Raw genomic sequence first — 25,069 nt, 5'->3', positions numbered from 1 at the left:
CGGTATTTTTTTCTTTCATTGTGCAAGAACATTACAGTGATTGTTGTAATTCATGAACTTGTGGACTTTTTCTTAATTATTGAATATAATTGGTTTGTAATAAATGACTTTTTTTCTCCAATTCCATCTGGTAAATAAAATTTAAAAATCACCAAAAATGTAATTGAGATTGTAATTTTATTATGTGTGTGTCCTCTTGTATGTGGTTGGAGACAAACAGAGTAGATAAGATTGACATGGATGTTCCATTCACATTCAAGAACATGCATATATATATATATATATATATATATATATATATATATATATATATATATATATATATATATATATATATGTATGTTCTTGAATGTGAATGTGTATATATAAATATATATACACACACATTAGATAAGTCAAGAACATGTATGTGTGTGTGTATATCTATACATACATATATATATATATATACACACACACAAACACACACACGCATATGTTATTGACTTATCTAATGTGTCTGCATAATATGTGCATATATTATAATTATAAGCATAACATGAGGTTACAATTTAATCTCTGTGTAATTATTTTTATTAAAACAGAAAATCATACTCTACAATCTTTTCCCCACATTTAAAAAAGCAACAAATCATCATCTTAGTAATAATAAACAAGACTTGTAAAAAAAAAATGCATTTAATACTGCCATAAGCATTTTCCTTGATTTAACCATTCATTTCTGTTGTTTTTATCAGTATGAAAAAATACACTTCTCCAATTTTTGTTAATATAAAAATCAAAATATTCTTAAAATGAACAACAAAATAAACTTCAACAACAATGTAGAATGATATTATGTCATGATATATAACAGAACAGAACAACAACAATTCAGTCAAAAAGTCTTCGCAGAAAGCTCTTCTTAGCTGGGTCATTTTCAGTGAGACTGGAGCCTTGCGATGGGTCATCTTCATTGGGACTCTCTTCAATGGCAACATCTGGCGTGGTGGAGTCATCTCCTGCTTGGGCAAGCCTCCGTGATCCAGGCAGAAATACTTGCTATTGCCTTGAGAGAGGAGAAGCAAAAGGCTTTCTGGGAGCTCCATGCACTGGGCATGGACCCAATGTCCACCTTCACCCCTGGAGCAATAGATCATGGCAGGTCGGGTGAGCTCAGTAGAGTAGTAGGGCTCCCAGGTGTTGGGGTTCACCTGACAGGAGAGGCAGCACTTGATCCAATAGCCTGTCTGAGATTCATCCTCCTCATCTTCCTCATTGTAGGTGTCTCCCTCTCCATCGCTGCTATACTCCAGCTCATGAGGCTCTCGGCCAAAGTAGAGCTCCTCAGAGTCTTCCAAAGGTGCCGAGTCCTCAAAGTCAGTGGACTCCTGGCTGCATCCCTGAGTTGATGCTTCTCCATCTGGTTCCTTCTGGAAGTTTACCTGGTAGAAATGGTAGGCATCTGGTGGGGTTGGGTTTCCTTCTGATGGGACTGCAAACAAGGAACTTCCTTTGCCCAGGCTGCCACCAAACCAAGTACGGCTGTGGCTTATTTCGCTGGTCCACTGCGGAGGTTCGCGTGGCTCCATGTGGACTCCGACATCATCCAGGCCAATGTAGGTGCACTCCATGCGCTTTTGAGTCTCAGACTGGTACCCGCCGATAATAATGTACTCATGATTGCCAACGGGAGAGGTTATGGCACTCGTGATGGAGAGACCTTCTTGAAGAACATTACAGGTGATGACAGGCCTTCCTAGGAGAAGCTCCACACGTAGGCGGATCAAACGAGGTGGTCGGCAATCGGAGCTGAGGATGTGACCGCCCAGGAAGTAGACACAGTCCTCTCTCGCTAGAGCTACGTGAAATGACTGCCCATCCGTGAGCTCAGGGAGGGTGTGGGATGAACTGCAACCAAACTCTAGGTCAATAAGAAAGACTTGAGGTGGACAGTCCACCACACTGTTCCAGTTCTCCGTGGTCCTTTCACTGGGGGGCATATAGGACCTGCCGCCAAACAGAACGCAGGCGGTCTTCCCTCGGCTATGGATCACGTTGAGGGTGTGGCCGTATCGAGCGCTAGGGACATCTCCAACCAGCTCTTTTTCTTGACATTGCAATGTGACTTTACGATTACATCCTCTGCTGTCTACACTCAACATGTAGAGACTTGAAGACAGTTCGTTGTTGGGAGTTCGGCCACCATGAATGAGGTAACATTCAGGGCTGCCATCACGAGGCTCAAAATGAGCTACCGCTGGACATCGGAGAGGAGGGAGATAACAAGAGTTGTTTGAAAATGAAATGGCTCGGAGCTTAAGTTCTCCGTTTTTTATGCGGACACCAAATACACCAGTTGGACATGAGCGTTTCGGCCAGCCCTTTTGACCAAAGAGGTAAACATCACCCTCCAGCTCTAGTAAGGAGAAGCCTGGTTGCACAAGGCCAGCACAGTTCACAGCAGTTATAGGCTCTAAGGACATCTTTTTGCAGTGAGCTGTGTAAAATATAATAAAAAAACAACAACATTATTTTTATTGATAAATAAAATATTATAATAAAATTCAGGTCAATTGCACAATCGTAAGGATGAATTCTGAATAGCATACCAGCAAAATACTCCTCCTATTAGTAAGAGTAGTATGCAATTAACTTCTTTTTTTTAAATCAAAGTATGAAAAAAAATGCGGAACCATATAACCGTCTCCCTGTTTCCATAATAACACAGAAACATTCCCACAGGAAACAAGTTGTAGTTTTCCGTATTACCGTTTTTCTTAGATGGTCGCGTTAAGCTTGCAATAAAACGACTACATTACCCAGCATCCAATGCGAAACTGGGGGTTCTCGTTCTACATTTAAACGGTACGTCTGAGATATTTTATAAGCTTTCCTCTCTCCTTTTCTCTTACTGTCTTCCAACAGCTAGCAGCGTTTTTCCTTTTTACACTTTTTAGATTCGTTTTAATGTCTTTAGGTAATCAAATTAGAGATTTTTTATTTATTAAACAAGTACGTTAAGCAAGCGCTGGCTGTCAACATTAGTGATACACTACAACAACTTGAAGATAACAATATTTTAAATCACGACATACTTTAATAATTATATTATAAAAACACGTTATTAACCTACGTGCTTATTTTAATTCTACTCTATATGGCACCAGAATAGCCTATCACATTCCAAATATTCCATATCTAGAATACAGTCTTAACAATATTCATCCTAATAATATGTATATTTCTTACCTCCTGGTCAATGCACTCCGAATTCTGGGAGCTGTTTGGTGCTGCTAACTTTTATTTGAGATATTAAAGCAAATGGTTTAGTGACAGTGGCAGAGGTTCAGTGTTTGTGAAGGTTGACTGGCTCATCTTGAGGTTAACTGCCTGTAACTGCTGCTAACAACAGGTGTTTGAACACAACTCGCACAAGTTTGAATGAAAACAAGTACAAACTCAGTGTATTATTGGCTTGTGTATAAATATGGACTTTATGTTTTTTGTTTTACAGTTCAATTGATGATTCATTCACTTGTCAGTTTGCAAATCAGCTGAGTTGCTGTTTTTTTCATACATTATGGATCTCCCAGATGTAACTTTCATCTTCCAAAATGTACACTTACCATGGTGACACTATGTAGCGTGATTGGCACTTGTTATAATAATAATAATAATAATAATAATAATTCTAATTTATATACATTTTGCTCCCTTATAACTCACATATGTTTAACAATAAATCAAATATTGTTAAGTTATAACTCACATGTAACTCAACAAACTCAATTAAACATCAAATACCGGTAAAACTTTACAATACGCATAAACTAATATGCATTAATTCATGCCTAACTAATGCACAGATAATCACGTGTTAATGTATGACTCATGAAGAACTAAACCATTTATTAATGATTACTGCATCAGCAATTAATACAATTTCTATATGATTAATAAGTAATATATGAATTGTTATTAATTAAATGTGTCATAATATGTTAACGTATAGTATTAACTAATAGTGTAAAATTAATGTGTTAATTACCGGAATGGGTCAAAGCCATGTATTTCAACTTTCAGTCATCTGCATTAATGAATCATTAGCTAATGATTTGCAAAGGTATTATAATGTTATGGCTTTACTTGTTGTGGCACATAAACTAATTAAGTAATATATCATTTTGGTTTTGACATCCACACTAAGCCATGGATTTCAATTTCCAGCCGTCTACAACCGGGATTCCACTGTGCCAGATGAACTGCCCCATCCAGTACCTTGTTGTTCGTGGCACAGGAATATGTCAGGTTAATCTTGAGGTCCAGGATTTAAAGGCAGAATACTGAGAACATGTGGCCAGGCACTGCTATTTCATAACACTGTGTCTAGATCGGACAAAGACAATCCATTATAATAAATGATACTGCACTGGATGTGGTGCGACGCCACACAACCCACAGTAAACTGATGCCACATTATATTTCTGACGTACTACAAGACTTCTGTTACGAAGGACAAATGGACTTGCAATAGTGACGTCCAGTGTAGACAGCTGTATTGTGGCATGACGTGATAATGTCCAGTTTAATCACGGTGTAACAACGGTCAGTAGTTCAGATTCTGGTGTGCTGATATTTGTGTGCTGCCCAACTTACCCCATCCTTCAAACACTTTCTGTGACAGTACATTCACTGTACAACTGCCCTACAGACCTTTAGAGGGGATGTCAAAACCCATAACCATAATGGTATATAACTTAACAATTAGTTAATAGTCATGTGCCAAATTTGCAAATCATTAGCTAATGATCAATTAAAGCAGACAACTGAAAGTTGAAATACATAGCTTTGACCAATTGTGATAATTAACGCATTCATTTACACTTTTAGTTAAAGGTAGAGTAGGCAATTGCAGAGAGGCTAGCAATAGCAAGTTAGCTTTGAAAGCATAAGATCCCACCCTCCCTTCAGAGCGTCTGCAAAGTCACGCGTCCTTCAAAACACATGAACGCACAGCAGTTTGTGCAAAGCGTCACGAGAGACGGCGTTAAATCACCTCATGTCTCAAAGCACATAACATTACAAAAATAGTGAACATAAACAACTAACAGAGCTCTTACTTGCACAACCTGACTGCTACAGATTCATTTCCCCATTGATAGTGTTCACATAGAAACGCATAAATCTGAGTTTGAGGACGTGATCAACTCAGGTTTGGACATGGTGAGAACGCTGCATAAGCTCGTTGTTTTGGTTCAGGACCGAATGCAATGATTGGATGAACATTTTTTGATCCTGAGACTTCCACAGACGATATATGTACGTTTTAATATTTAGAACACTTCTGTTATTGATTGCTATCAGGATGTGAAGAGAGTTTAAACCAGTATAACAAAAAGTGTTTATAAAACAAATTGCATACCCTACCTTTAATACTAAGTTAAGGGGTCCTTGTCCTGATAAACATTGAAGACCCCTGTGTTAAGGAATTAATACATTATGACGCATTTAGTCAATAGAAATTCATATACTACTTAAATCTATCAATCATTTAGACTCTTTATTAGTTGCTGATGCAGTAATCATTAATGAGTGGTTTAGTTCCTCATGAGTCATATATTAACATGTGATTATCTGTGCATTAGTTAAGCATGAATTAATGCATATTAGAGCACTCGAATTGTAAAGTCTCAAAATATCTTTTATTGGCTGAGATTGTGTCACGTTGCACGTTGCCATCACACAGATTTCGGGTTCTTTTATGACCTGCATTCGACACCTAAATCACACTCTTCATAATCGCATCTGTGACAGTGTAGCCCGTCTCTATGTAATGTGCCGTTAAAATAGTCTCCTCTGTGTATCTGAGTGGTCTGTGTGCAATCAGGTTCAGTGAGGAGCAGAATGATTCACTCTCATTACACCAAATACGGAATGCGTGAGTCACACATCACATTTTGGCAGGAGGGGTAGCTCGGATTTGTAAAAATACTCCTTATTTCCCGCAGGCTTATATTTGCATTAACTGTTTCTGCTTGGCGGCTCTTTAAAGGAATGAAAGAAATTAGGCGACTGGTGTTGAAAGAAAGAGAGAGAGAAGGAGAAGAAGGGAACAGCTGTGCCGGTCTCATTAGCATAATGTTTTTGTGTTTCAGAGCCCTCGTGCAGTTGCGTGTTTGTTTTGGGGGCCGAGAAATGTGTGTGTGTGTGTGTGCGAGAGTGCAAAAACAAAGACCCGTAACCACGAGTGCCTGGAAGAACAGTGAAAAACACAAACAGCGGAGCACCTGTGTCTGAAGAGCAGGGCCATGAAGAGGAGGCTGAGCGACTCCCCTGAGGCGCAACACACACAGAAAGAATTCCTCCGGTGTCTCCAAGCGCATAGGAGAGCTTTATTCTCCCGCTCAAGTGCACTTACATGCCGGTGTTCACACTTACAGATGCTGTAAAAAAACCTGTTGAGTCCTGTAGCGGATTTGCATACGGCGCAGGCAAATAAATGCTGTTGTTTGCCAGCTCTGTCACAAAGAGACGGAAGGGAGACTGAAACGCAACACAACACAACAAAATGCAAGCACAACAATGCTTGCATTATAATGAACAAGGATATCACTTTCAGACTACCTCATTGATTATAATATAGCATGTAGTTTATTGTGTTTGGTGTCCGATTCATTTTAAAGAATCAATTTGTTCAAATCATTAAAAGCAGGGTAGGTGATTTGTTCCAGAAACATTGTTTGTTATGCTGGTTGAAAGTCTCTTCACATCCTGATAGCAATCACTAAGTTAAGTGGTCTAAATGTATTTATATGTTATATATATATATATATATATATATATATATATATATATATATATTGTCTGCGGAAGGCGTAGGACCACAAAATGTTCGTCCAATCATTGAATTTGGTCCGAATGCAATGATTTGATATCAGACATTCAACCCTGCAAAAACTAATTTCCAGGAGATGGCTCATTTCTAATTGGCTAATTACTTCAACTTAAACCTGTTTTATGTCAGTTTGTTGCGAATACAACCTTTCTGATTTTTGTTTTGTACGTTTTTTTACGTTTTTCATCTAATATTTATATTTCAGCTTTATTTCAATAAACATAAACAATTTAGTTACCAAAAACAACATTGGTATACTGTATTATTCTTTAAAAACAGTATGCATGCAATGATACACATTTTAATATAAAATTAAGCTGATATGACTGAAATGGAAGGTCCAATTAAATGCAGTACATTGTAGTATACAGGACTTCGCAAACTTCCTATACTGCACTTTTTAGCAAATCTGGGTATTCCATACGTGTAGTACTAACAGTCTATGGGCCAGATTTACTAAACAGGGCAAATTAGCGTGAGAGCACAATTCCAAAACAGCGCCGATGTGAGTTCTGATAAAATAAAAGAACACATACGCTGTCAGATCAGTTCCATAATAACCAACGCAATCTACCAGTTAGCGTCTGGTTTAAGATTAGCTTTTTTTGGCAGGTAAATAATGGCGCAAACACCAATAAATTGACCAGCGCAAACTTTAGCCGCAAAAATAACTGTGCCCACTGCTTTCATCGCAAATTTTTCACTGCGTGTCTTTAGTAAATCCTGACAGTTGTTTTTTAACGCCAAAAGAGGATTTGCGCTGGCATAAGCTGTATTCCAAGAGAGAAGGAAGAGGTGGACCAGCAGTGCAGCTGACGCCTGAAGCCCTGCATGGACTTGCGCTGTATTATTGATAGAGGAGAGTAATTAGACTCTAGTGTAGCACCTGTTTCTGTCCCTGCTAATGTTGTGCCACCTGAAGAAGGCTCTCCCTGGGGCGTGTTCGTGATGAATGACACGGCGACAGCTCGTAGTTTCTGACGATTATCACGCCATTCTTCATTATATTTTAATGTCACGGCAATCACTGCCCGCCCCCCTCCCCAGCCGTCATTGATTGTAATTAAGCTGAACTTCAGAATGATAATTTTATTCCAATCAGGGCTAATGCAGCTATAATGCATATCGCTATGATAAGTGACCTGTAAAAAAGTGCAGCCTAGCAGAATCCCTTCATCATTCTTTTTCTCAGGTTTTTATACCAATACTTCCTTTTCTTTTGGCTTGATTCAGGCTCTCTGGTTTTCTTCAAGGTTTGCATGGTGTAAACAAATATCTCTTTTAATGTCTCTTTCTCTGTTTCTTTCTGTATCTCTTCTCAATGTTGATAGGTTTGACAGGATGCCAGGTTTAGTTAATAGCTCAGTTGTGGACAACCATGACCAAGCCATGACTGAAGCTCTGGAGCAGTTCTGCAACTCCCCGGAGCAAACGTATGAGCAGTTCCTGTCCACCTTCACGAACCTGACCCCAGGTGAGCATACTGAACGCCACATACATCTTCTTTCCTCGGATACGTCCGTAAATCCTTCGCCTGTGGTCTTCACTGTCGTTTCCCATTGCAGAGAACGTGAGGGATACGCGTTTGACTGCTCCTAGAGGACATGGAGACAGAGAGATGGACAGCAGCCGAGAGCGACAAAGAGAGGATGGAGTGACAGAGATGGAGGAGAGCGTATACCGAAGGATTGGACAGGCGAATCGCTGCTCACCGACTGCTGATCAGGAAGAGGTCACAGCCTTATAGATTCAAACCGCTCGAACCGTCAGTCTTTACTGGGAGAGGTTCAGGCAGACCTCTCCTTCTCTTTAGTCAAAGTTTAAAAAAATTATTAAGTCTTCTGCTTTAACACACACACACATACACACATTCAGGTCCTTCACTGTCTAGCACTGTTTCTGAACTCCCTGAAACGCCTCAATTGTAGTCTTGAGTTTTCTTCTGGGGAACGAACGCTTCACAATATTCCTTATTAAAAATGTCCAGCCCAAGGCATACTCAAAAAAAGGCCTAGTTTAGTTGCGCTAGTAGTGTGTTGAAACTCGCGGTTATGGTAAGGGGCGTGACTTTTCCGAAACACGCTCAAAGTGGTTGACCAATCACTGAACACTTGTCCAGTCGGCCAATCAGAGCACATTACACTTTTTGGAAGGAGGGGCTTCATAGAGACTGAACAGGGTACCGTTCACATTTTCCTTAGAATGCAACCACATATCAGCACATTAAAATTCATTCAGTGACCGTATAGCAATGCTCTGGCAACCATGCAAAACAACCTATGAGCGCCAGTCATATTTTTATCAAAATGCAATGGCCTAACAATGACACATCAACAGGATAAAATTCACAATCTATTAGCAATCAAACAGAATCTATTAGCAATCATATAGCAACGCTGGCAACCATGCATAACAATTTATGAAGATTTTTCTATGCTTAAGCACCACTCATATTTTTTCAGCCTAGCAACAACATAGCAACCACATAGAAATGTTTAAATCCAATCAGAACCTCTTAGCAATAGCAATGCTCTGGCCACCATGCATAACAACCTTGCGTTATGGTGGGGATTTTTGTACTGGTAAGCACGCTCATTTTTCTTCTGAATGCAACTACCTAGCAACCACATATCAACATGTTTAATTTCACTCAGAAATGATTATAGCAATTATAGCTTAAAACCTCTTAGCAACCAAGTTAGCATTATAGCTGTGGGCAAGCCATTGGCCATTTTTCTTTATTTTCCCTCTTTTTGGTGTATTTCTTCCTCAAGGCTTTTGGAATTCTCCTCTCAGTGTATTGAATGGCTTCATTGCAATGTGTGGTTTGCTTATCGGTGTGTGTGTGTGTGTGTGTGTGAACGGTGCTTAAGACTCCCGCCTGGCTTGTGTATTGATCTCAGTGGGGCTCTGGCGAGCCACAGCACCAGTTACTGTCAATAACGCAAAGCACATCAGCCAACATCCCAGGCCAGTCAATGCTAAAAAAAGAAGCCTCTGCATTATTTAGCTCTCCGCCACAAGGAGAGAAAAAGAGCTGTATTGATTATAATGTTGTTTTGATTGTAATCACACCAATTCTCATAACTGCTGTCATTTCAGAGCATCATTAAAGGAAATGAGATAGTAAGTTTATGAGTTTGTGTGCTTGTATAGGTGCTGTTGGATGGCGGCTGTGTTGGAGGAAGACTGGGCGGCCCATCGAGCTCTGCTCCAGACAGACCTGTGAAGGTAAACGGTCAGGACATTCAAAACCAAAACCTAACAAGCTACTTAGCAAAACAGTATTTTAAGGTTGAAAGCAACATAATTCTGCCTTTGAAGAACACTTATTTTGCATATATTTTAAGGCAGTATTGCATCTTCCACAGAGAATGCAATCTCAGATGATGTTTTTAGTGAAAATTCATGCAAGATGCCTTTAAACAGGCTGTTATTTCATTCAGAACTATTTTACTTAATGTTTGTGTGTATATTAGCTCATTAGATTATGATAAACTAACACTTCCATTAAATTATTGGAATAAGGTCAAAAGTTCAATCTAATAAAAAATAACTATTTTACTTAACGTTTGTGTTACACATTTTAACCTTCGAGTATGCCAACACTAACTTTAAACTCAAGACTTCAGTCTAATAAAAAAAGACAACATTTGTGTGTTATGCATTTTTAAACTCAGATACTATGCAAAGCTAACGATAACGTTAAAGTGTTGGAAATAGTCAAGAATTCAATTGAGTAAAAAGGACTTTTACGTAATATATCTGTCTGTGCTATGCATTTTTAAGATCATTAGAGTATGCTAAGCTAATGTTAACTTTAAACTCTTGTTGGAATCAAGTGAATCAAGACTTTAATCTAAAATAAAAGGAGTATTTTACATATTATTTATCTGTACAGTGCCTTTTTAAGATCATCAACGTATGCTAAGCTAACCTGTTAACACTGAACTGTTGTCATAGCTTAGCAACATGCTACTATCGAACTTTATTGGAAACAATTGTTAGCCAAAACAGTTTAATAAATCAGTTTAATAAAAATTTACTATTTAGGTGTGTGCTAGGCCTATATGTTTATGCTTATTAGAGTAATGTGATGTTAGCTTAGCAATATGTAAATGTAAAACTCTATTTAAGTTAGTTGTGAATGAACTTTTCTGTGTGAAGAGCACCCGTTTGTGTGAAGCTAATAATCAATTCTAAAATAACTGTCTGTAAAAATGTATATTTAATTACTGTTTTGTCTTTTTTCTTTCCTTGGCAGTTTGATAATTATCTGGGAGATTCGGAGGATGAAGAGGAAAATGTTGACGCTACAGGTGTTTATTTCTCGAAAAAAACATCATTTAAAGACATGTCACTTTACACCGAGTCAGTTTAGATTAGCTAGATTACACTGGCCTAGATGCACATTTGGAGTCTTTATTTACGTTTTTTACACTTTTTTTTTTCTTACGTTAAGCACATCGGTGTGAATTCTTGCCATCTTTTTCATATTTCACAACAGCTTCAAATGGAATTGGATCCATCACAAATTCACATAATATTCACATAATATACATCGACATGTTGGCATCACCTGTATGGATGTATTTTAAGTGCGGCATGCTCGAATAAATATTCTTTTCATCTGCATATGTAAGGATTGCATGGTCTCACTTTACCTTTAATAGGGTTTAGTGGATATCATGTGCATGCTATGTTTTGTAATTAGAGCTGTCATACAGCTTGATTTAAATATATTACCATTTATTACACATATTCAATGCATGCAAATTCTAAACCGCTCCCTCATCATTAGAGCCAGGGGCAAGTGCTCGCTTGGCGAGGCTTAGCGCTCGCTGTGCTTGTAATGAGTCGCTCTTTTCTTGAGTGCCAGAGAGGCTCATTTAAACTCCAATGACCAGTTTAATAATAAATAAATAAATTGTTGAATAAGATTAATACTTTCCAGCCATTTTATTGCTGCAAGTTTGCTAACCGAACTAAAATGATAAAAAAATAAAATTAAAAAAAGGTAACCAAGAAAATTATTTCAGTTTCATATTTTCATGTTGAATTCAATGCCTTTTATGAGTACATCATTTGAATCATTAATACACTGACTGAATCATTTTGTTTAAAGCTGCTGATTTAGTCAGGAACAAAACAAGTGACATCTTTATGAGTGAATCATTGAATCATTCAGTCAACCACATTGATTTGTTCAAAAATGCTATTTCATTCAGGAACAAAACAAGTGACATCTTTAGAGTAAATCATCTGAATCATTAATACTCTGACTGAATCATTTTGTTTAAAGCTGCTGATTTATTCAGGAACAAAACAAGTGACATCTTTATGAGTGAATAATTGAATCATTCAGTCAACCACATTGATTTGTTCAAAAATGCTGTTTCATTCAGGAACAAAACAAGTGACATCTTTATGAGTAAATCATTTGAATTATTAATACTCTGACTGAATCATTTTGTTTAAAGCTGCCTGATTTGTCGTCGCCAATGGCCTCGTGGTCAGTGCGCCGGCATGTAGCGCATTTGCGCTCGGGCGGCTCGAGTTCGAGTCCCGGCTCGTGGACCTTTCCCGATCCCATCCCCCGTCTCTCTCCCACCTCGTTTCCTGTCATCTCTCTACTGTCCTGTCACAATAAAAGGAAAATCACCAAAAAAACTATATAAAAAAAAAAAAAAAGAAGCTGCCTGATTTATAAAAAAAATAAAAAAAGTGACATCTTAATGAGTGAATCATTGAATCATTCAGTCAACCACACTGATTTGTTCAAAAATGCCATTTCATTCAGGAACAGAACAAGTGACATCTTTATGAGTAAATCATCTGAATCATTAATACTCTGACTGAATCATTTTGTTTAAAGCTGATGATTTATTCAGGAACAAAACAAGTGACATCTTAATGAGTGAATCATTGAATCATTCAGTCAACCACATTGATTTGTTCAAAAATGCCATTTCATTCAGGAACAAAACAAGTGACATCTTTATAAGTGAATCATTGAATCATTCAGTCAACCACATTGATTTGTTCAAAAATGCCATTTCATTCAGGAACAAAACAAGTGACATCTTTATGAGTAAATCATTTAAATCATTAATACTCTGACTGAATAATTTTGTTTAAAGCTGCCTGATTTATAAAAAAAAAAAAAAAAAAAAAGTGACATCTTAATGAGTGAATCATTGAATCATTCAGTCAACCACATTGATTTGTTCAAAAATGCCATTTCATTCAGGAACAAAACAAGTGACATCTTTATGAGAGAATTATTGAACTATTCACTCAAACAAATGGATTCCATCAAAAACACTCATTCATTTAAGAATAAAAGATAACTATAGTGTGTGGGGTTAAACTTTATTTTAAAGGGATAGTTCACTTTGAAATTAATTGTTGGTATGTTTTAGCTTACCTCAAGGGCATCCAAGATGTAGGTGTCTTTGTTTCTGCAGTAGTTTCAATTTTGATATTTTTAGGTCAAACCGTTCTTGTTCTTGTTTAGGTCAAACCGTTCCGTTCTTGCGACAATCTGGCCTCTAGCTCATAAATGCCAGAGGAGAACTGGCCCCCGACTGAGCCTGGGTTCTCCCAAGGTTTTTTTTTCTCCATTAGGTCACCTGATGGAGTTTTAGGACACCATTAGGTCACTTGATGAAGTTTTTCGGTTCCTTGCCACTGTTGCCTTTGGCTTGCTCAGTTGGGGATATTTTGGGGATATTTAATTTAATTTTATCAATCAATAAATTCCTCTTGAAACAAACTTTGTTGTATTATTTTAATTTAATACTGTGAAGCTGCTTTGATACAATCTGTATTGTGAAAAGCGCTATACAAATAAACTTGACTTGACTTGACTTGTCTGTCAGTCATATAATGCAGGTCTATGGTCACTGTCTCAAAGAGCATGCACAGAGTCCAAATTAAAACAATTCCCCATCGTAAGTACACATTGATGGCCTAAGACACGAAACGAGCGGTTTGTGTGAGAAAACGAACAGTATTTATATCGTTTTTACCTCTTATACGCAGACATGTCCAAGTGATCTGATCTGACGTGTGCGCAGACTGGTGCATAGATATATACACTAGATGTCGCCTTAAAGACATTCGTTCCAATGAACTGCCGTAGACAAGGCGACATCTAGTGTGTATATATCTATGCACCAGTCTGCGTACACGTCAGATCAGATCACTCGGACATGGCTGTGTATAAGAGGTAAAAACGATATAAATACTGTTCGTTTTCTCACACAAACCGCTCGTTTCGTGTCTTAGGCCATCAATGTGTACTTACGATGGGGAATTGTTTAATTTGGACGACGGGGAATTGTTTTAATTTGGACTCTGTGCATGCTATTTGAGACAAGTGACCATAGACCTGCATTATATGACCGACAGACAAGAACGGTTTGACCTAAAAATATCAAAATTGAAACTACTGCGGAAAAAAAGACACCTACATCTTGGATGCCCTTGAGGTAAGCTAAAACATACCAAAAATTAATTTCAAAGTGAACTATCCCTTTAAGGTGTCTTGTTACAGGGTAATTATGCATTTAAATACTGAGTAATATTAATTAACTACATGTACTTACTATATGTTAGGGTTTGGTTTAGGGTTAGTTGCATCGAATTATGCATAATTTATAGTTATTGCGTTTCTGTTTCTGTGTGTTGCTTAGAAATGCACAACGAGAACAATTTGTGGCGTTACAAGGGATGAAACGTGAATCCATATAATGCATACATAACTAAAAATAGTAACAAAATAAAAAAAATATTTATTCCTCATTAAAAGTAACTAAACCCAACTGCAAAATTAAAGAAAAAAGGAAACAGTGAATTTTTCAAAACTATAATAACCTTGATGTGAACTCTTGAAACGTACAGTACAGGTAAACAGTAATAATAGTCTTGACTTCAGGGTTCAGTAACACGTCGGCCATCCAGATGAATCTTAAAATGGGTTGAGGGGAAGGCGGTTCTGGTCAAAGCGGATCAAAGCTCAAAAAGAGCTACAGGGTACCTACGGTTTTAATGAAACACGCCTCCGCATGCTGGTCAGAGAGGTTCACGACATGGCATCACAGCAACAGCCTTCAGATTCATTAGCGGCGTGAAGCTTCTTTCTGTGTTTCCTTAGTGAGCTGGTTAATGGTCTTGTTTTTGAGACCACCTTGTTCTGAAAGCCGTGGGTGAGTGGGGTTTCTTTAGAGGTGTGCAGTCCACAAACACACACACACATGGTGTTGTATACACTCAAACAGAAATGCATTCTACACCCCAGACGCCTGGTCCTCACCCAGCAGCTGAAACTATGACTTTCACTGTGCCAGTAATTAGCTGTTTAATTAACATCAGCATCAATCGAGCTCTTGCCAGGCCTTATGTCTTTCTCACTCACACATAAGCTACTGCACAAATCCAGAGATGCAAGACATGAAAACTGCTTGTTGGCACATTAATCCTTCCTTTTTAACATAAAGTGTAAGTTCAATCAAAATGTACTCATGCTGATGTTGTTCCAGACTCTTAACACTTTATTTTTTTCGTTAGAACGTAATTTTTTTTTGCTGAATGTCTTTTCCAGAAGGCTCTAAAAGGGACAAAAAAGCACAATAAAAAACTAAAAACGCAAGCACAAATCGAATTTGTGTTCGCGTTCAAATCATCCCATGCAAACTCTTATGAATCAGTCACAAGATGAGTTTAATCAGTTATGTTTGACGTCAGTTTTGTCACTTCTGTTGTGACGTGCGCTACATGTTTGAAGATTTTACAAAACTCCTAGAGACATTTGCTGAGAAAAACTGACATTTATTTGTGCACAAGAAAACTTTTAAACTTCACGTGACAACTTTTTAAACAATTTTATCTACACATGCATGAAAACTTAATGAAAACGTTTTTTGTGTGCTTGTAAAATTTTACATTTGCAAAAGAAACTTCACTGTTTGTGAATTTTTTTTTCCAAAGCTTAAATTCTTTTGTAAATCTCAAAATAAAAAAATTATTCCGCTATGAGACTTTTTTTCAAAATTTACATTTCAGACTTTCATGTGCGCACAAGATACCTCTGACATGAACGTTTTTTGCATATATTTATAATGTTTTCTACTTTCACATTTGCGCAAGAACTTTGATGTGTGCGAAAAACATTTTTATGACATTTAATTTATTTGCCAAAAATCATATAAAAAAAAGAATAATCTTCCCCTATGCAGAGTTTTTTTTCCAAAAAAAAAAAAAAAAAACTCTAAAGAAAACATGCACAAGAAACCTCTAAAATGAAAAATCTTCCCCTAAAAATGTCATGTGCATTGACGACAATTTCATGTTAATAAACCATTAAAGTGAAAGTTTCTTGTGTCTACACCAAAAGTCTATTTTATGTTTTATTATTTTTTTGTGCCAATTTCACTTTGCAGAAAAGGGAGGGGATGATATTTAGCAAATAATGACTGGAATTTTCTTTTTCTCTCTCAAAAATGTACCGAATGGCTTTAGAAGACTCTTAATATCATACATACAGTTATTGTAAGTCGTATTGTTTTTCTTTATTGGAGCTTGACATTATCAGTCATAATCCACTTTGATTATATGGTAATCGCCGGCGGCACAAACATTCTTCAAAATATCTTCTTCTGTGTTCCACGGGAAGAAAGAATGAAAGAATTTCGAACAACATGAGAGTGAGTAAATAATGACAGAAGTTTCTCTGTAAAAGAAGAAGCTGATTGTAAATGACTGCTGATGGACGGCTTTGCGTAAAAGAAACTGATTATTCATGCGTGTCTTGTTGTGTGTTGTCAGGTACATGTGCACTGCCAGGTGAGATTGAAGAAGATCTGATAGCTGTCTCCTCTTCATCGCTCTGTCACCACACACTGCTGGAGATCTCCTCGACTTTCACAGACCAGATGACACACACTCCCAGTGCCGCTGAGAATCAGGTACACACAACTCTCTGAGAGCAGTCAAGCTCCGGCAGTAACTCAGAGACTGAGATGCACTTTTCTGATGCGTTTCTCAGAGACTCTGTAAAATTCTGAATTAACCTGTAAAATGTTTATTCCAGGATGAAAGTGAGGAGGTTGTTCCTTTTCATCTGGATGAGGACTTTGATTACGACAACGTTGTGCTGTCTCACAAATACGTGATCCAGGAACAGAACGGCTGACCATCTTGAGCTGTAAATGCTTCTAACATCTCTCATTTTGCAGAGTAAAGTCCTCGTTGAGGCGATCAGAAATGTTTTCGTTTCGCCAAAGAACTAGAAGGAAGATGAATCAGCTGTTTTGCCGTTTTCAGAAACTGTACTACTCTGTAAACTAATGTTAGTTCATAGAAACTAAGAAATAACCAATTTTTCTTCCATAAAGTGACTTGCTTCTGAGTGAAGACAAAATTGCTTTGATGAATCCTTCATAAAAAGACCAGGAGCATATTTTTAAAAAGTCAATTTAATGTGTATTTTCAATTTAAAAGCACTTTGCATAAACAAACCATATGATGTGTATTCGTTTTGTAGTCATTATGATTATTATTGTTATTATTTTACAACTAGCTAAGCTCAGACGCTTTCATTTTCTGACTCAACAGCTCAAATAGGCGACCTGTGGTGTAACTCTTTTTCTGATGTACTTGGAAAAGTAATTAATTGCTCGCTCTAACTGCGTTTTATTCACTTGAACAAAACGCTCAGGGACTTTCTTTCTGTTCTCCTTACAAACCTCATAACGTGAATAAAAGCCCACAACATGTCTATGAAAAGAATCTGTCCCTTTTTTTTCTTGACTTGATCGTTTTAGACATTTCAGAGAATGTCCGTACGTACCGTAAAAGAATTGTCTTGCTGTTTCCCAGCATGTTTTCTCTCATTTTCACCACCCCTTCATTTCCCCTACTTTCAAAAGTTCCTTTTCTTTGTACCCTGTTACCCTGTGACCCAATGCTTCTGAAGAAACAAAAAATAGTACTCTTCAACACTTAACTGTTGTTTACCTGTACTAAAACATCAAGGGAGAAATGTTCTTTTTCCCAAACCTGAACTCCCTACAGAGGGAGCGTTTTTAAGCTTTTAAATGACATATAAATGATATATGTATGTACAGCAGGAAATCTCACAATATAGGTGTGTGTGTGTGTGTGTGTGTGTGTGTGTGTATATATATATATATATATATATATATATACACATTACATAATACTTAAGCTATAAGTAATAATTAATTGAAAAATAACCAGCTCTTAAATATTTATTTATAAATGCTGCCTATCTAAAATTATTTTTTTTTCATCTGTTGCATTGAGTCCAAGTTTATAAATGTTAGGCTATATTATATTACTTAATTTTTTTTAATGATAATGTGCATTGACAAATAGTATAACTTGACTGTCTTACCCAACATTTGTTGTAATTATAGTTATTAGAGTATTGCACCGTTAGCTTAGCAACATGCTAACATCAAAGAAGGTGAAAACAAAAACTTAGGCTGCTGACTTGTTGTCTCGCTGCTTTATCAGGCAGTGACTTTGCAGGCAGAGTTCGTGAGATCTTTGTTTTTTAGCTCAACTGTCACAGAATGGAAAGCACAGGATTGTGGGATATCAAAGGCAGCGAAGGATACATCTATGCTGCCTTTAAAAATCGGTCAGTTGAAGGTATCTCAGGAGACAGGAAGTGAAACTAACATCGGATTCGAACGTGCCATGTTGCCTTCCTACCTTGCATCCATCCTTTTAAGCTCTCGGATGCATGGGAGAAAGTTTAATGTGTAATATGGAGGAATAAGTCCTGCCTTCTTAATAAAAGAGCCAATATGGAAATATGAAATGTTATCATAAGCTTGGAGAATTTGATGTTTCTCCATTCAAAGAGAGGAGCTGCACTTGCATGACTGAAATAGCTGCCCGAGGGGCATTTCAAAGATGGCCGCCGAGTGAAATTACTTGCCTGAAAGGGACTTTGATCAAACTTCACTGGAATTAGTTAAGTCTGTTGTCCAAAACACTATTTGTGAGTTGTTGCCTATGTAGAGCGTTGCACATCATTCACTTATGAGGTTCTGTGACTGTTAAGATAGCACTTTAGAAGGCAGCTGTTTATGCAGTTAGTAGACTAGACTTAGCTTTTCGAACTGAGCTAAAGTGTGCATATTTAAATTGTCCTCTGTCTCTTCAGCCATGCATTTGTGTAATGTCTGCTTCTGTCATGTAAGTCATTGGTAGACATCAAGACCTTTTCAGAGCACTGCAAAGAGCTTAACTGATTTTAAAAGTTAACATGATTGTTAAAATATACATCCTCATTTAGTTACAAACCTATAATATGCGATTTGTTTCTGTGAAACACTCTAAAAGTTGTCCATATGACTCGTGCGCTATATTCCAAGTGCTCTGAAGTCATACACTAGCTCTGCGTGATTTATTTGCTGTTATTCGCCCTCAAAGCAATTCATCCATGACACTTATTCTCGATTCAAATATGTTGCAGGTTTGACATAATGATGTTTTTGGTCACAAAACAAGTGAGAATAAATGACATTTGATGTTACAGTTAGCAGCCCAGGTGCCATATTTGTTATCTTAAAGGGATAGTTCACCCAAAAATTTAAGTTCTGTCATTATTTACTCACCCTGAAGTCATTCCAAAATATGTTACGTTCATTTTCAGAACTCAAATAAAGATCTTTTTGATGAAATCTGAAAGCTTTCTGTCCCTCCATTGACAGCTACGCAACTACCACTTTCAATCCCCAAAAAGACATCATTCAAGTAATCCATGAGACTCCAGTGGTTTAACCTCAATTTTATGAAGCGACGCAAGTGCTTTGCGCGAAACCCCGCCAAAATGATTACAAAATATTAATCTCCAATGCCAGTTCATGCATCAACGTCTGCTCTAGCGTCAATAGGGTGACCAGACGTCCCGAAAAATTCGGGACAGTCCCGAAATCTAAACTGTTGTCCCGAATCCCGAATCTGGCCCTAATTGTCCCGAAAATTATACTAAAGCAAAATCTTGAGTAGTTATTGTCTTATAAACATTAAAAACTGTCTGCGGAGGTTGAGGCCGGCGACACACTGGCTGCGTGGCGTGTCCGTTTTTATTTCGGCTCCCCTGTTAACAGGTTAGAGCTTGCACACTGCCTGCGTGAGACACGCGTCTCGGCGCGCCTCGAGCCGCGCGGAAAACGCGTGCATGCTAGAAACAGAACCGACGCCTATTTTTCACGCGACACGCAAGCCTGCAAAATAGCAAGCAAAATAGAATAGGAAAAGATGTTTGTATGTCATTTTGACATGAAAACATATTAATAAATGACATTTTGATGTTTGAAAGTTTAAGTTTTTACATAAATGCAGATATAAATGTAATAAAAAAAAATATATGATCGATTTTCAAATATTGCACCTGTCAATACAGAATAATGACAGACTGTTGATCTTTGAATAAAAATATGTTTGGTTCAGGTTTGAAATTCATTATCTTTTATTATAGGCTACACAGTCTGATATCATAGAAGCCCCCCATCCCGTCACCCCAGACCCATAGACACCCCCCAGACCCATAGACACCCCCCCCCCCCCGTCCCGAATTTCAGCCAATCTCATCTGGTCACCCTAAGCGTCAACACTGAACGCATGCGCTGTGGTGCTCTCATTAACGTGAGTTCAAGATTAAGACATTGTAAATAAACTGGAAAATTATGTTTTTTTTGTGCAAACAAAGCAACTAACCCTTTAGGCCAATTCAACCTGCACCGACAGACGGCAACAGTCACTTTGTCGGGTCAGTGTTACCCCTGTCGGTGTTTTGTTGGCGTTGGTCCGCTCCAATGTTCTCAGTTCAAACATGTTGACATGGCGTTTGTCGGGTCATGGAATGCCTGAGAAGTGACGTACTGACTGTCGGCATTGGTTGGCGTCCGTCAGTGCAGTGTGAATTGGCCTCTTTGTTTTATGGAAGAAAACTTCCTTTGTGTTCCATAGAAAAAATAACAGCATTGAACAATGAGGTCGAGTAAATAATTTCCCTTTAAAGACCATAAACGCCCATGCCTCTGCTTCGGTCTTGAACAATATGTAATCAAATGAATGTTTTTATACACTGACACTGTAAAATAAGTGTTTATTGCACACTTTGTCTTCATGTTCCTTGATTTGTGAATCAGCTTAAAGCAGTTTCTATGACTTGGTCTTGTTGCTAAGCAATAGTTGAGCAATGAAAACGAGCATGTGGAAGATCGCAGACCACTGCAACGGCAGCACTTTATCTCGGCTCAAACCATGCCTGCAGCTTTGGATCTGTTCATGATTTGTTTCAGGAAGATTTCTGATGTGTGTGTATGTGTGTGCGAGACCTTTTCCAGGCAGGGTTCGAGTGGCCTACAGTACCAGGTGGATGCTCCTGTTTGCCAGGTGGGGTTCCCGCTGTCACAACCTCAACTCTTTCAGTTAGAGAAACCAAAGAGATTGCAGGAGAGATAAAGAGGGCAACCCCGTTCCTTCCCCCGCAATATGAGACAGGTGCGTGAGAACGAGAAAAAAAAAGGGTTTTGTGGGGCACCAACAGTTTTATCACCAGGTGATAAAAAGTTAAGAAACCAGTTAAAAGATGTTTCTTTAAACTGTTGCTCTGCTCCAGGCTGGCTGCCAGATTCACCATTTTGTTCTACATCCTCAGAAATGCAAAACCCAATCATATCCCTAAAAGCTCATTAATAGGCTGTTTAAGTTTTGATTATCCATTAATTAAATTAAGGATTTATCAAGGACACGCTCATCCACGCATAATAAGGGAATGAGGCAAAGGAAAAACGAAACTTTCTTTGGGATGAGGCAACTTATCTTTAGCCAGTGCTAACTGTGCCTTATCGAACAATGGTTGACTTATGTGTCAGAGTTTCATATTATTAGAATATTCCCACAGTCATGGAAAACCAGAGAATATTAGGGAATTGTAAATTTGTGATTTCTATTAGAACATACATAAAATCTTAAGAAATCAGGGACATTTTTATAGTAATTTATAATTTAATTATACATTTTTTAAATGTCATTTTAATGTATATATATGAAATATATTTATGAAATATATATTTTAATAAATAAAACATATGTCTTTTTTTAGTGCAATCTCTCTAAAATGATTTTTTTAAATCATGTTTTAGTTGTGCAGAAATAAAGTTTTTTTTTTTCTTTCTTTTTTTCTTTTCTTCTAAAGAATAATGTGCATTGATGAATTGTGCAGGGACAGGAATCAGGGACATTTCTTAAGATAGTAAATAAACCAATTTTATTTCCACATTGTCTTTAAAGCAATTTTATTTTTAACATAGTTGAAAAGAACCAAATGTGACTTTAATTTCCACGACCCCTCACTGATTGAATTTCTCGAATCATTGAGCATATGCTAATTTATTAACTTGCTCGTCAGTATCACAACCAGCGTCCAGTAACTGTTGCTTTAATTGAACATGCCAATCATTTCTAAATAGCTTGAGCATATCGGACCAAGCGAGCCTTTCTGCACTCTGCATTTTCTTTCTTTTAACTGTTATTTCTGAGTGCCTGTGCTCTGCCCCTGATTAAAGCTGTCGTTCAGCATCCTCTTGAGTTATTAGCAACCATGTGTGTTTTTTGAGTGAGATGTGGGCTATATTCTTCCAGTGTTTCTCTCCTGAGGGTGTCACTGTTGTGTTGCTAGTTGGCCTCAAGACTGTTCTTGTCTATCTTCCAGAAGCATCATCTGCAGAGCTGAGCCCAACCAAGTAACCCACATTAGGGGTGGGCGATATGGCAAAAATATCATATCACGATTTTTTTCAGGAAAATCACGATTAACGATTTTATCACGATTCTTTTTTATGTTGGTTTTACTATTTTGTGATTGAGCATTACAGCCAAACTAATATCCATATTTTAAAAACAAGGCCTTAGGTAACAAAATATAACAGACAGGGGCGAAGATAAAAAAAATTGTCATTATTTTCTTTGCTATTAAATATTAAGATCAAAGATCATTACACATACACAACTTAATATACAAACTAAATAAACAGTGCTTTATGTTTTCAGCTACAGTAGGTGTATTTAACAGTAGCATTGAAGAAAGTAATTAAATGAACAAATATGAAAATAAAACAAAACATAGACTTCACTGTATAAATTATACATTGATACTTATTAAAGCTACTATTAAAGTTATCAGTCAAGAGCAGTGAGTGATTTTCTCTTTGCATTTTGTTGTTTATTAGAATTAAAGGGATAGTTCTCCTAAAAATTCAAATTGTCATAATTTACTCTCTCAAGTTGTTTTAAACTCGAATAAGTTTCTTTCTTCTGTTGAAAATAAAAGTTATTTGAAAGGATGTGGGTAACCAAACAGTTGATGTACCCCAGTGACTTGGTATATTTTTCTCCTATGGAAGTCAATGGGGACCAGCTACTGTTGGATAGCCACATTATTCAAAATATTAATATTATAAAAAATATTAGGAAATATTAGAATGAAATTAATACAGGTTTGGAACAACATTAGAATGTGTAAATAATGAGATAATTGTTATTTTTGGGTGAACTATCCCTTTAAGGACAAGCGGCAGCGTTTTTACTATTACTACAGTACTGTCTCTTTAAGAGCTGCGCGCGATGCGTCTAATGTACACGCATTTGACAAGCAGATTTTCTCTAAATTTTCTCAAGTTTGCTTTCACTTTAGACATAACCGACTTTGTTTATGTAAACCTTGTGTGTATTTAACAGTATTAGCACAATAAGACTCGAAAGATAACTTAGTCCAGTATATCCAGGCGCTGGTAGACACTAACGTTAAGTTAGACAGGCTTTTGTGCATGTGAGCTTCACATGTAACTTACGCGCTGAGAAGCACACGTTAGAACCGCGCATCAGCAAGCGAATTAAATGTTTAACCGACAAGGCATTAAAGCACATGCAAATTATGAACTTTTGTGAACTGCAGTGTCCCGTTCCGCTGCGTTAACATTTTATGTGAATGAATATACATCGCGTTGTTCAGTATGGTGGGACAGAGACGATACTACGATATTTCTTCAAAAGCAGATCGTGGAGACATTTTAATCGTCCACGATCAAAAATCGTCATATCGCACACCCCTAACCCACATCCACAAACACACATAGCATATTTACATAAATCTACATAAAGAGAACACACAAGGCTCACTTTCTACACTTAAAATGACCACTGAATTATAATTAAAACTTTTTGAATACATTTAATAAAATAAAAACAGCCTTCTATAGTTTCCAAGAAGGTCTATAGTACCTACACACCTTATAATTCAATGCGAAAGTAAACTATTTAATATATTAATACATTAGCTGCTAAATAGTCTCAGCCTCAGATGTCACACCCACGGACCATTGGCTGAACGTTTGAAGCATAAGGCACAAAAAACTGGAAAGTTCAGGAGTTTCAAAGTCGTAATCTGATTGGTTTAATTCTACAGGATGTCCGGGAGACGTGTGTGTCACGTTCTTTAACGGTCCACCTGGAAACAAAGCTGTTGTGATGCCAAACCCCCTCATGGAAGAAGAAAGCCATCATGTTAACAACTGTGACAATGAGCACTTATCAGGATCAACTAAACGTTGGATTTTGTAGGGACATCAATGTTACATTTTCACACCCCTAAACATGACGCTGAACAGTTAAAAATGACTACTCTTATGTTAAAAATAAAGTGATAGCACCTAGAGAAAGCTAACTGTTAGCATTCCCATTCATCTGTGCAGGACCTGAAAATATAGGGTTTAAAATCTGACATCTAGCAACTTTAACCCCTTGACCTAACATTTTCCTCACAGACGCAATACCTAATATTGATTCTTCTAGAATCTAAACAGCTAAGTCCACTACTGGAATAAAAATATATTTTTATTTTTCAGTGTTTGGCACCAGAAGTTGTGCATGCTATTCCATTTTAAGATGTACATAATGTTCTATTGACAATGAACAACTTGGTTATTGCGTAGCATGTAAAATGGCCTTAACCATAATCACAGAAAACCACTGTTAAATGCATCTTTTCTAATCTTAGTTTGGCTAAGCTGTTGAAAATCAACCATCCAGGGCTAATCAGGTCCTTACAGAGGGTTTTAAACTTTGTGCCACCTAACAAATCCATGT

At 37.4% G+C, this 25,069-nt stretch overlaps 2 protein-coding genes across 5 annotated transcripts; one reads left to right on the top strand and one right to left on the bottom strand.

The window, feature by feature from the left end:
* Positions 1–733: 733 nt before the first annotated feature.
* On the bottom strand, positions 734–3,840 carry rag2 (recombination activating gene 2). The gene is given in 3 exon segments (XM_082160071.1): positions 734–914; positions 917–2,479; positions 3,232–3,840. Coding segments are annotated over 2 exon segments (1,590 nt in total). The 5' UTR covers positions 2,466–2,479; positions 3,232–3,840; the 3' UTR covers positions 734–873.
* On the top strand, positions 2,532–17,668 carry iftap (intraflagellar transport associated protein). 4 transcript variants are annotated; one of them, XM_082160075.1, is made up of 8 exons: positions 2,532–2,847; positions 6,138–6,695; positions 8,209–8,351; positions 8,443–8,609; positions 10,034–10,108; positions 11,142–11,196; positions 16,706–16,845; positions 16,971–17,668. In XM_082160075.1, the coding sequence occupies exons 3-8, from the start codon at positions 8,219–8,221 to the stop codon at positions 17,070–17,072; spliced, it is 672 nt and encodes a 223-aa protein (XP_082016201.1). In that variant the 5' UTR covers positions 2,532–2,847; positions 6,138–6,695; positions 8,209–8,218; the 3' UTR covers positions 17,073–17,668. The 4 variants fall into 4 exon arrangements, with proteins under 4 accessions (XP_082016201.1, XP_082016199.1, XP_082016200.1 ...); XM_082160073.1 differs by lacking the exon at positions 6,138–6,695 and having other exon boundaries at positions 2,533–2,847; XM_082160074.1 differs by lacking the exon at positions 2,532–2,847 and having other exon boundaries at positions 5,581–6,695.
* Positions 17,669–25,069: the final 7,401 nt, after the last annotated feature.

Source organism: Leuciscus leuciscus (genome assembly GCF_965113295.1).
Source record: "Leuciscus leuciscus genome assembly, chromosome: 25".
Taxonomy (NCBI): domain Eukaryota; kingdom Metazoa; phylum Chordata; class Actinopteri; order Cypriniformes; family Leuciscidae; genus Leuciscus; species Leuciscus leuciscus.
Note: the sequence above shows the minus strand (reverse complement) of the source record. Positions and strands in the feature narration are given on the sequence as shown.